This window comes from Orbicella faveolata, unplaced genomic scaffold (assembly GCF_042242905.1).
Source record: "Orbicella faveolata isolate gen_17 unplaced genomic scaffold, um_ofav_v1 contig_24, whole genome shotgun sequence".
Classification (NCBI taxonomy): Eukaryota; Metazoa; Cnidaria; class Anthozoa; order Scleractinia; family Merulinidae; genus Orbicella; species Orbicella faveolata.
The window spans coordinates 16416862-16430000 of record NW_028301552.1 but is presented as its reverse complement, the minus strand read 5'-3'; the positions used below and the strand labels follow the sequence as shown (position 1 = coordinate 16430000).

Genomic DNA, 13139 nt, shown 5'->3' with positions numbered 1-13139 from the left:
AGCACACTTTCTACTGGAGAACCAACATAAATATGTTAAAATGAACTATGTGAAATTTGTATTTGGAAACCGCGGTAAACATCAGCAGCATCAAAACCTATTCAATCTTTATTAAATAGGTACTGAGATCTACAAATGAAAACTATAGTGAAAAAGAAAATCGTACTGATCCTGGCGATAGGAATTCAGAAAAGTGAACCACAGCATTCCACTAGTAAAGAAACATCGTTCACCAGTGCCTCGAGAAAGGATAGGGGGGAGGGGTAAGGGTAATGTTGGGATTTCTCACTTCAACAAGGGGAGGCCGAACTGAGCGAGTTTTCCGATACTACCCCACTTCCTACATAACATTTTCAAAGCATTTTGCATGAAACAAACTTTATATCTTCCACGCTCCACTGAAAGACAAAGTGGCCTACTTTTCAATAATAACTTTCAATATTTAGTTGATTTCCTGTTGTTTGGCCGCTAATTGGCCTGCCAGCGAAGCGAAGCAAAATAAAATCTTATCTTAAACCGAGGCACAAATTCGTCTACACAAAAGAAGATCGAGGTGAGAGAGTTAGTTCCCATTTAGGCGTTATACCCCAGTAGTATATAGCATAACCTTTAGTGTGCTTTTGCTTTTAACGCTTTAACTTGCGCGTTAAAAACGATTCTATGGGTTTAAGACAGGAATACTCGGTTTTAAGACGAATACAGATTAGTGTCGACAAACCCGGGTCACTGAACGGTGATGCTAAAATTGCTAAAATCGAATATCCCGTTCATGAAACTTGAGCAAAATGGTAAATGTCGTAACAAGAAACTCAACCCGGGACTCCTCTCGCCGTGGAAAAAAACCCCCAAAACCTTCCAGACTGAGCCCGCAATGAATGAGGTACATGATGTGGCGTGCATGCTCGGTACCTATTTCAGAATAAGATTTTAGTATGATACTCGCTTGTAAATGTGAACTAAATTATAAGATTGAAATTTATAAACAACTAAAGACACGTTTTTAGCTATGACATAGTTGAGTAAGTTCAGAGTAGACTTTGCAGATTATTTCTACTCAACAATTTACAGCTATTGCCATAAATCCAAATTAAGATTTTTTCCAAATGTTAGATTCCTTTAGTCACTCTTTTCATGCAAACAACTTCTTCTATACAAAAATTAACAACTTTTATAGAGCAATTTCATTTTACTATAGGGGTATTCATTTTTAGGGAGTTCGCGATTTAATTTAATTTGTACCCAGTGCTTTAACTTGTCAGCCCTGTTTGACGCTTTTATGCGAGCCAATATTAGGAAATTTATACCCTTTAGAACTCCCAATTTCCCACTGAGTAGGTCGCAAGGCCTACATATCACTTATTGTCTCCTATTGTTATCCAACAATGCGATTATCGCTAATCTTTTTTCTTCCAAAGTAATAAGAAATTTTTTGCGATTATTTTGCAGATTATGAAATATACGAAATAATATTTCAAAAACTGTAAAGATTGAAATTAAGGATTTAAAAATTGTATATATATTTTACTGCAGAAATCTTTTTCATAAAAAGTTTTCAAAACATGATAAGTGAAAAGACTCAAACTTACAGCTAACAAATTTCATGATATAAAATCTTTGTCAAAATAACGCAACAGAGTCGTCAAAAGGCTCTCAAAATAGTAATTCAAAAGGTGCGAAATTCGTTCCACAAAGGACTCAAACGTAACCATTGAAACACTACACCTGTAAGAGTACTTGATATTATTTTGAAATTTTCATTTAAGCTTAATGCATTCGTCTCGGAAAGAAGTCTCTTGTCCTCTTCACTGGTAAGTAATGTTATGAACATGTTTACGAGACGAGTCCTTAGTCCGTGATCAATATCTGAAAGGAATACTTACTGAATTTTAAATTAAGAAGTTCAGCAGAGGCAGCGCACTTTAAATGCGTATTTAATTTTTTTTTCTCCGTCAGTAGATAATAAGAAAAGTCAGATTTTAAATCTCAGTATAATCTAATTTTCTGGAACTATTTTTTACCTCTGGGCTGAAAAGAGATCAGGAGTTGAAATTCGTTAATAAATTTTGTAAATGTAAACTCCTTTTAAAAAATATATCACCCAAGAAAATACGATGTTGTCAGTTGTGTAAACATTTCGTCTTTCATCAAATTCGGTTGCTTTTTCGTTGTTAAAGCAACTCAAAATTCACGTAAACGAACAGCGACTTAAAACCGTTCTTGACATCACTTTTGCAAAGACACGAAATTTCTCCTTTAAATTTAAAATAATAGCTGTAGGACAGCGTTAAAATAGAACTATTCCATTACACTGTAAGAGGTTGCCATTTCAATACGTAACTGGCTGACAGAAAATACTGTAATTAGCCTGGTAGAAAGACGATAATCAGGAGAGCTGTTAATTGCCTTTTCGCACTCGATGCATAGACCAGTGCATATACATTGGGGATGTGGAAGTCTGTAAATGTGCTACTCTATAGAGAAAAAATGCTGCAAAATTTATCCACATCAAGACGACTACATGCATTTCTCAAATAGAACAAAAATCATTTTGGTTGTCAATTCACTTTCATATATTGTTAAACAGAAAGTGACCTGAAGAAATCTGAAATCTAAACTTCCTTGACAGTACCGAGTAACAGCATTTAATGAACGTTGAAACATACTGTTTCTTAAAATTTTAAAAACGTGGAATAAAAAAGGAATCTAGCAATATTAATATTAGTCAAATGAACTGAATAAAAATCGGCTAAATCACCTATTTTTCCTTTTTTCAAGATCCACATTCAGAGAATGTCTATTCGTGATATTGACTCGCTTGCTACCTCGTTGTCCCAGTTTTGCTTTCAAAGCTTTCCATCTCTCGTTGCTATGTGGCCTTGTGACAATTTATTGACTGTGCATAAACGCGGACAGATCAGACACACACACGGAGAGATGAACATAGACTTTTCATTGTGGTCTGATGATAACTATTGCGTATGTGTTCCTCGCCTAAAGAAAGCTTCTAATCGAGTCCACAGCAAAATAACTACAGCGAAAACCGGTGAGTGAGGTGCGGGTTTGCAGAAAATTAATTCAGTGCTTAATTAAAAAACAGGGCATGCAATATTCCAAATAAAAATATAAAACGTTGGCCGTCGTTGCTCAGTTTATGACGTTGTTTTCCGCAACTCTTCCGCAGTTCTAAGCCTCCGGAATCGCACCGATTACAATGCACGCTCTCCAGCTTCTTATTGTACTGTACGTTGAAACGATGCTTTCCCGAATGCTGACGTCAAGAGAATCGTGTGATCTTTGACCAAGTCAGCTATAGTCATTCATCAAATACTCTGGGTTACCAAATTTGGACTTTGTGCGTGTTAAGATCGGATAGAGCGTGTTAGTACATGTAAGGAGCAAGATTTTTGAATCGAGCGAGTTCTTTTATCTGGGGTTGCACTTTGTACTTTCTAAAGGAGGTGTTTTTGAAACCATGTAAATATTATACGTTCAGGAAATGAACATTTATATTCGCCTTTTAATCCAGTAATCGGTCAGCTCCCAAAACTTGTGCTAACATCTACTTTCTTCTCAGCGATATCATGTGCAGTGCTAGATAATGGGTTACGAGAATGAATGCCCGCCATCAATTGGTGAACATTGTATTGGTAAATTGACAGAGCTAACCGTAAAAGAACTGTTTATGGTAGACAGAAGGAAGATTTCAAGCCTGAGACTAATAGCCTTGATCTTACGCGTGGATCATCACTTAGAAATTACCATAAAGTTATCAACATTAGGAACACAATGTTCGCTAAAAGCTTGTGTATTAAATTGAAAGACTGTGCTAATGCAAGGTACAAATTTGCATCTATCGAAAGGAAAACTGAAACATCATTTCCATAATGAATCTATTAGCTTGTAAATTTGATAGTGTTTTCGAGCATTGGTTCTTCAGCTTTAAGTTAACAGAAAACAGACTGAAACAAATAAAAGTACTAGAACACCGCAACTGGTATTTCGGGGCAAATGATGTTTTATCTAAACTAAATATCTAGCTCACGCCTTACCATTATTATTAACCAGCTTTTTCGACACTTCCTTTCTTATCAAAGACAATAATATGTAGGACTTCTGATCAAAATTGATACATGCAACACATTTTTTAAAGTTACGTTTTTCAATTAAATTTCAATATCGGCTCTTTTTATGAATTTCCTTTTTTTCGACGCTCACAAGTTCTTACTTTTGTTGATGTCTCTGAGCATTTCTAATCAACGCAATTCAAGAGTTTTAACTGGAGGCTTGGGGCAAAGAGGGTAATGTATACAGTGTTTCGACATAATATCCTGACATCCTTAAAACCTTTCGATTTTATTTTTGAGAGGTCTCTGTAATTATTTTCTTAATAAGAGTCTTTTATAATTGCTATTGCATTGACATATTTAGGCAATTCCGTTCTTCATTCTAGAATATTGGATCGATCATTCTGGCGGGCGAAAACAGGTACTGGGAAAAATCATTTTTTGACCTATTATCAAGTAATTATTTTTTTAGGACTAGGGTAGTTGGTTTTTGATTCTTAAGACCAGAGAAGGTAAGAAGTTAAAAAATCATTAGTTTTATTCCAACATCTGAATAGCCTAAGTAAGCCAAACCTTATAATAATCGGGAATGATGGCACCAGAAAAGCCAAGTAACTTACTCCAAATTTACGTGAAGACACTACAAGGATAGATTAACACGAGCAAAAATGTCGCATTTTATGTTTCGATGACGCTGGGAATTTCCTGGTGTCAACCAACATCCATTTATATTTTTGATTAAGGTATAACTCTGTTTTAGCGAAATACAATGCTTTAAAAAAATAAAGCAATTCAACAGAAACTAGACACCAAAAGGATCGAGAGTTCCGAAATAAATATAATTAATCGACTTATGATTACTTTCAAACGAATGCAATGATGTGAAAAGTTTATTCGCTTTCAATCCACAATGGCAACTTTGCAATATGCTTTTACAAATGATCAAGCGCGTTCAGTAACTTGCTTCTCAGATGTGATAATAGAGGCTTTCTTCTTCTTTTTTATTTGTCATAATTACTTTCCAATTCTTAAAATAAACTTCTTCCGTGAGTTAACATTTCAATGTAAATATCGTAGTTACTTAAGGATTGGACAATTAGGAAACGATGGAAAAAAACGGCAGGGAGGTTAGCCACCTCGTTTGACTTCCTTAAAAGACTAGAAAATTTTTACTGTTTTAAAGTTAATGTTTCAAAGTATAAGTCAAGAATCGAAAATATGTTGCTTTTTTTACAAGATAAACTTAAAGCTTGTAAAAAATAAATAATCAAAATTGAATCAGCAAAATGAAAACAACTGATTGTATCACGCCGGTCTGCGGTCTCGTCACATGTGAAGAAAAAAGAGAGATTTATTGCGGGACCCTAAGAATTCGTTTAGAATCAAAAGTTACAGTCTAAGTGATAAAAAAAATTGAACTCCATTCTGTTCCCGCAAGTGGTAAACAAAAACCCCAAGGGTTTGTCACGAACTTATTAAGTGGACAAAGCAGAGCTGATCGGTGCCGATTGCGTTAGCACGAAAGCAAAACATAGACATATAAAAGAAAACAACACAAGAGTGGATAAAACTGAAATGATTTAAATACACTCTTAAAACGTTATTGTCTTTTTCCCTCCAATTTGTTTTCACCATTGGCCACCATTCCATGGTCATATATCTTGGCGCACTTAAAAGACTAAAATCATAACAGTGAAACGGGCAATTTCGGAAAGTGGTAACGTGTGATGCGGGAGGCGCGGTGGCCTCACACGCTTGTCTCCGGATCGAGCGGTACGGGTTCGAGCCCTGGCCGGGGACATTGTTTTGTGTACTTGGGCAAGACACTTACCTCTCACAGTGCCTCTCTCTACTCAGGTGTTTAAATGGGTACCGGCGAACTTAATGCTGGGGGTAACACTGCGATGAACTAGCATCCCATCTAGGGGGGAGTAGATATACTCCTAGTCGCTTCATGCTACGGAAACCGGGATAAGCTCCGGCCTGATGGGCCACTTGGCTCTTATACAGACTTAACCTACCTAATCTGTGATGCATGAAGACGCTACTACCGTAATTTTCTTCAAATGGAGTTTGCCTGTTACTTATCTTACATTTTCCACACAGGGGAGCTACATTTTGATCCTCTTTAAATATTGAAGTTATTATGGTTTAATGGCCAGCTGCTGCAGACCGTTTTGGGAAAGCGACTATTAAAAACTCGTCCGCGCGCCATCGCGACGCACTCAACCCTTCCTCCTGTTCCTTGTCAAACAAAAGCGGCATTCTGTTCCAAGCTCAAAGGTAGGACAGCGGAAAAGAAAATTTGCTTACTTAATAAGCGCGATACTAATTATCTCCTTAAGAGAGAACAAAGCGAAAGAAACGAGCTATGAAGGTGCCATTCGCACCTTTGGGGTGAGGAGTGAAATCTCTAAGAGTTTATGACTTAAAAGGAGTTATTTCCGTCAAAATGATCGATTATCCGCGTAAGGTTTGTAACACGTCCGCTACGGATGCTTTTTTTATTGTAATTTTTAGTGAAAACGGCTGAAACTGGGTACAAAAGGACGCAAAAAATGAGATTGAAGCGTATAACAAAACGTATACATGTATTCTAACACGGTCAGCGAAGCAAGCCTTTTTTGTATTTATTAATCTCATTGGATCACTAATCGTCCGCATTTTTTTAGAACACTTGTGATTTGAATGTAGGTGTCATTAAAATAGAAGAAACACTGATCTCGCTTTATGACACATCTGAAACGCTTTTAACGTTTGAAATCCAGTTTGGAGTACATTACCAGATATTTGGCGGGTCATAAATTGAGCATAAGGTTGTACCAGCACGATCAGGCATGCTATAGGCCATGTACCATGCAATTCTAGGTTAACCTCAAACCGAAAACCCACCGCCGTTTGACAATTACTGCTGTCTTAATGACTGTAATCTATTCCTCTTCTTGTTCCACAGAGATAACCTAACGTCTTTGGAAAGCGTACTAAAGGAGCAATGAAAAATGATTCATCATTTGGAGGTAATTGAAAACATAGAATGGCAATTCAAGTAATAAAAGTAGGGCGCAATTATAGAAATGTCTTCTGAAGCGGTTCCAATACCACATCTCTATCTCTAAGATTCATTGATAACGTTGCAATGGTTTGGGCTTTGTAAAACAACGCTTTTTCAAAACAGACCATTTGAGAACCATTAAGGTGAAAACAGAGCTCAACGGATTAGCAGTAATGATAGACAAAAATAACTCTATGATGACCTATGATATTTGTAGTTGTTCTCTCGCAAAGTCTGCTGTTCGGTTTGTCCTCCTTTTTTAAAGATAACAGGTTTATATATTTACAACTGAGAGAGCTGCCATTTCTAGCCATTTCTTTCTTTCTGAAAAGAATAACTTAATAATAGTGTGAAGAACAAACTCTATGGTGATGAATTTCAAAAAAATAAATATAGCGAAATATACAATTTAATTCAGCGAATTCATTTTGGGCAGCGGAAAGAACAGCAATATCCATAGTTGCGATTTCATGGATATTTTGATTAGCCACTGAAAGTATTGCTTTAAACAAGGCACAGGGGTAATTGCTTTTTGCTAATTATCAGAAATAAACGAAGAACCTTTCATTGTCAATACCGATTCAACACAAATGAAAGAGACGTACAACTGGCTGCTTTCTACTCGTCCGTACGAGAATCGCATCAAACAAGAATAAATTTAGCAAGCACTTTCATTGAATAATAATTACGTTTTGATGGAATATTGGCCAAGTTTCACATGATGGTTTTATTCAGGGTATGGGATTAACATTGTCAGTGTTAATTACGCTTCAGGAAGATTTCTGGTGACAGGTCGTGTTGCAGTGAATCATGTTCATGTACAGAAATATTAATTTCCCTCGTAACTTAATTAAATATCTAAGTAATGATGTAGGTGAGTGAAATTCTGTACAAATTGAGGATAGTGTGTCAATTGAAATAATGATCAAAGTAGCCGCAAACATAAGGGCCTCAAAGGTTCCCGTAAATGTAACAGAATAATATTCATTTGTGAATAGAGGATTGAATATCTAATAGATTATGCAGAAAGGAAATCGGCTACTCGGGTTTTTCGTCCATGGCTTGACGTATTTCTGGTTCAGTGCTAAGCCAACCAAGGGATGAACCTCACGACATTCATAGAAACTAGTCATGACTAGTGGTAACGAACGTAAATCGTGGCGGAAATCCTCCATTCCAACTTGATTATTTCATTTTATTTCAAAAGTCATTAGGGTGGGTTTGTTTAAAGAAATGATACGATAATAAATATCACCTGCGTGATAAGATCATAGTGTCGGTACAATCAACACAAGAAAAGCGTAAACATTCATTGAGGTTGCTTTTATGAAAGAAGTCCAAGGTGACTGTATTTCAAAATGACCATACCTAAATTGAAAGTTGATGGAACACTAGACAGCGTTCTTGATTAGCGTTCCTTGAAACACTCTTGATCAAAGATTCTGAACTTTACTTTGTGTATTTCTCAGTGAACAAACTTGAGAAACAAAAGAAACTGCTAAAAATCATACCCGTTTCCTCCTTCTTTCACATCCCATACCACTCTCTTCTGACGTACAGGAAGACAGATTCCCGTCGTCGAAGTTCATTTCAAAATTAGCTTTCCATAGGGTTGAAAAAACTCATTCAAAACTGGATGCGAAAATAGAAATTGCCACGAACTGGTTTCAACAGGGCAACTGAAAAATTGACATGCAAAAGTAACATGAAATTGATTTCATGTGTTATAGCCCTCCAAGCAAAGTTAAATAAATTCCGTATATTAATTATTAGACTTCGGTAGAATTCAAGAATAGAGCTGAAAGAAGAACAACTTTAAAAAAAATGTTAAAATACTTCGTTGTATTCTTTATAAGACGGGTAAAACTTGACTCAACTTTACTCAGTGTTACTGTCCTGCATATCCAACTACCTCGTTTGTGAAACATGAAATACCATTTTAACATTTACATGTATGTATTTAATATCTCTCTTTACAAGGACTTTGGCGGCTTTTTGTAACTGCTCAGCTTATAAGTCAAAAAAGCACGGAAGTGAAAACTGTTGGCTTCCATTACTTAATTACATTATCTGTCATTTTTCTGCGTAAACACGTTTCTCATCATATCCGCTTTAAACAAATAACGCCCAAAATTAGAACAAAATTAATTATAGTTCAGAAAAATAAAAAGGAAACTAGTAATTGTAAGAAGTGGCGATTTATTTTAACATTAGCAGAGCTTCCGTTTAATTCGTTTTAAAATTTCCAGTTAAAAGTTGGTGGGGGTTTATGTTTCTTTTTCTGGTTTGTTCATAATGAATTCTCTCGTTGTGCTTTTTCTTGTAATTTTATACAATATTCAAATTTCTAATATGCTAAAACTTTCAAACTGCTTTAGGTCACCTAATTTACAACAAAAAATCTGAGAGAAGGCTTGGTATCCAAAATATTTCCATTTTGTAACTTTCCAAACTTCTTCGAAAAATATATCACTTAATCTTTATTTGTACTCACTCTTGCTCAAAATAAATAATTACAACAATGAAAATATTAAAAGTAAAAAGCAGAGTACTAGCTGCCTGGAATAACCATAGGGGCTAGCGGAGCCAGGCAGCCAGTTAACATCAGCATTAAATAGAAATAAAATACAGGTCAGCAAGAAAACTGAGGCACAAATGCACACATAAGAAGAAAAAGAAGAGGAAAAACGCTACTTCTACGCTATGAAGGAAGTCAAAAATAGTGAAATCTATATACGAATACAAAACATTAATATAAGAAGAGCACATGGCAACTAATAACAGCTATGTATTAAACTATAAAAGAAAGACTTGGAAAGGTGACAGAAGTCAACAAAAGACTAATTTACAGGTAAATTGGAAAACAACACAACTGCTAATAAGAACACAAGTAAATAATAATCATTGACAAGATCGCTTTTTACTGATTCCTTGAAGTTTGAAATACAGAAGGTTTTCAAATTTTTACTTACTGAGTTCCATACTTTGGGGCCCTTAAACCTTATGTTGAATATTCCATAATTTGTATAATTTATATCCTGCGAAGCAATAAAAAGTTCACGTCAGAACCTCTTTCCATTGCTATGGTAAAAAGCTCCAGCCCCTTCCCCTCCCCCCTCCTTTCCCCAGGTTTAAGCGTCCCCTGAACAAGACCAATCCCAGGGCTAATACTCGAATTTTGTTTTATCATTTTAAAGACAATTGTATTCATTTCTCAAAATTATGTCTTTCCTTCTAGGATCTCCAAACAATTCAACAGAACCTTCCGCTTTTGGGCGGTATTACCAATCAATTGCTGTGGGACCATTGGTTGTTTGGAGTGTCCTTCACAGTCTTATCGCTGTCTTCATTATTTTGTCAAATACACTTGTCATCATCTCCTTTACCAAGAATGCAAATTTGCGCACGCGCACCAACTGCCTTATAGCAAGCCTTGCTGTAGCAGACTTCTTTGTTGGCCTCGTTTCTGTGCCCGGTTGGCTCGTGCTCATTTACAGAGAAGACGATCAGAGTTCTAGTTGGTATAGTACCGTCATGGAAATATGGTACGTCTTTGAGATACTTGGTGGAGTGGGTTCGATCTTCCATCTGATGGCCCTGAGCTGGGACCGACTGTGCGCAATAGTTTGGCCGCTGAAGCATCGCTCTTACACCAAAACAAAGTATCTGGTTATGATCTTTATGACATGGTCACTTGCATCGCTCGTTTCGGGACTCTCTGTCACTGGAAACAGGGTTTCGCCGCAAGCGTACAACATGTCCGTCATATGCCTATGCTTTTTCTTGCCACTTGTTCTGATCTTCGTGGCACAAGGAATAACTCTCATTACCATAAAACGAAAAACAGCAAAATTCAGCCATAACTCCACCCTGAAGCGGGACGTCAGAGCGGCTAAAACAATCGCCATCATGATAGGCTTGTTTCTGATTGGCTGGCTGCCGTTCTTCTCCTTAGGATTAGTGCGATATGTGCATGATGACTTTTCAGTGCTACCCGCACACGCCATTTTTGCTGTCAAGTTGTTGCAATACAGCAACTCGCTTTTCAACCCTATTCTGTACGGGCAAAAATTCCCGGAGTTCAGGAAGGCTTACATAAAGATCTTATGTTCCGACAGGGGTTACGACGAAGCTAAGCGATCTGGGACTAGTTCTTTCGCCAAAACAAACAAGTCTCGAACCTCTACATCCACGCTACACACGTCGTGCCCTCCGCCACCAAGGCCACCGCGCTTATTGCTTGAATCAATCAGGAAAGGTGACGAGCGACCCCATGACACATCAGAGGACAGTGCATTGTTGCGTATGGTCAGTGGATTGTAAGATCACTTGACAAGCCTTTGGTCAGCGAATCGTCCTTTGGCTTCATTTAAAATAGAATTCGTTTCATACGAGAATATTTACTTTTAATGAATGCGTGTAAAGTTCCTAAAAACACGGACGGACTGGCGTTGAAACAAGTTTAAGCGGAGGAAAAACTGTGCTAATGTATTTTTTACAGAGGAGGTTAAGCCACTTGTTTCAATGGAATTATTCCTCGTCACCACTGACTAGGGAAAGTTGGAAGCGCTTCCTAGATTACTCGGATTTTAAATTGGATAAAAGACTTCTCATATATCTTCTCATTACTGGTTAAAAAAAATTGAAATCATAAGTGTGAATAAATATATCAAATACTATAGGTAAAATAAAATATATAAAATACTATACAGAGACCCATAGGGTAAATTCTAAGTCCAGTAAACACATTTTTTTCTTATATTTTTGCTGTAATCTTAATCATACATTGTAAAGCGCTTTATAATATTTTATAATTTTAGCGCTATATAAATCTTATTATTATTATTATTATTATTATTATTATTATCGTCCTCACGTAATGTTTGCTTAGAGTCCTTAGGGCCGAGACCAAACCATGGTCCTGGGGCACTAGGGGATAGCCAGTTTTTAGCTTGATAGCACCCTCCTCAAAATGTGTGCTGTACCCAGCAAGGTTATCTTTTGTAGTTCACTGATGCTTAATTGGCCGGGAATTCTTCCAAGATAAGTTTCTAGTCCCTTTTTGATAGCTCCAAGTGCTCCAATGATAACTGGTATCGTTTCCGTTCTCATGTCCCATATTCGGCTTGTTTCGATTTCGAAGTCTCGATTTCCGAGTCTCTTTCCAAAACAAGAAAACTACTCACCCTATCAAAAATGCATCACACAAAAGCAGATGTAGACAGACTCTACCTCCCAAGAAATGCTGGTGGTAGGAGTCTTATCCAATTAGAAGCCTCTTACAAAACAACCACGATAGGGCTCGATACATACCTAAAGAACACTGATGATGCCCTAATCGAACTAGTGCAAGAACATGATGGCAGAAAGAAATTGTACTCTATACAAAGGCAAGCAGAACAATTCAAACAAGAACTAGACCTAACAATACCAGATAAACAAGCAGAAGAAACAACCACCAAATATGCAAAGAGAACCAAACAAATGGCACGAAATAAGACCCAAGAAAAATTAACAAAGCAGTGGGAGAACAAAGCCCTACATGGAAGATACCCAAAGAGAATAAAGGAGGCAGATGTTGACCACCACAAAACCAACCAGTGGCTCAAAAGCAGTGGACTGAAGGCAGAAACGGAAGGATTCATAATCGCAGCCCAAGACCAAAGCCTTATTATTATTATTATCATTATTATTATTATTATTATTATCATCATTATTATTATTATTAACCGTACCATACTAATCCCCGGGGGAAATGGGCCGGAAATATATCGCACTATAACAGTTATTGTACTAATCTGACTCAAACTCTAAATTGTCACCAGTCACTTCTCGCCTTTAGGTAAGAAGAATCAGAGGCTGACTACTGCAAAGAAAGAAAACACGACACATTTGCAGGTTGCTTATTTGCCTCAAAGACAGAAAATGACAGGAGACTATTCAGGTTAAATTAAAATGTTACAAGGATAGCATGAATTTAACAGTTATTCTAAGTATATCACATACAACTCTATAATATACTT

General features: G+C 36.7%; 1 protein-coding gene across 1 annotated transcript; it reads left to right on the top strand.

Annotated features, from left to right (window-relative positions):
- Positions 1-5061: 5061 nt before the first annotated feature.
- On the top strand, positions 5062-12683 carry LOC110069509 (beta-2 adrenergic receptor-like). The gene is made up of 3 exons (XM_020777039.2): positions 5062-6347; positions 7018-7081; positions 10355-12683. The coding sequence occupies exons 2-3, from the start codon at positions 7057-7059 to the stop codon at positions 11437-11439; spliced, it is 1110 nt and encodes a 369-aa protein (XP_020632698.2). The 5' UTR covers positions 5062-6347; positions 7018-7056; the 3' UTR covers positions 11440-12683.
- Positions 12684-13139: the final 456 nt, after the last annotated feature.

Coding starts and splice junctions, on each gene's coding strand:
- LOC110069509 (XM_020777039.2), top strand. CDS start 7,057: ATGAAAAATGATTCATCATTTGGAG. Junction 7,082..10,354: donor AAATGATTCATCATTTGGAG/GTAATTGAAAAC, acceptor CTTTCCTTCTAG/GATCTCCAAACAATTCAACA.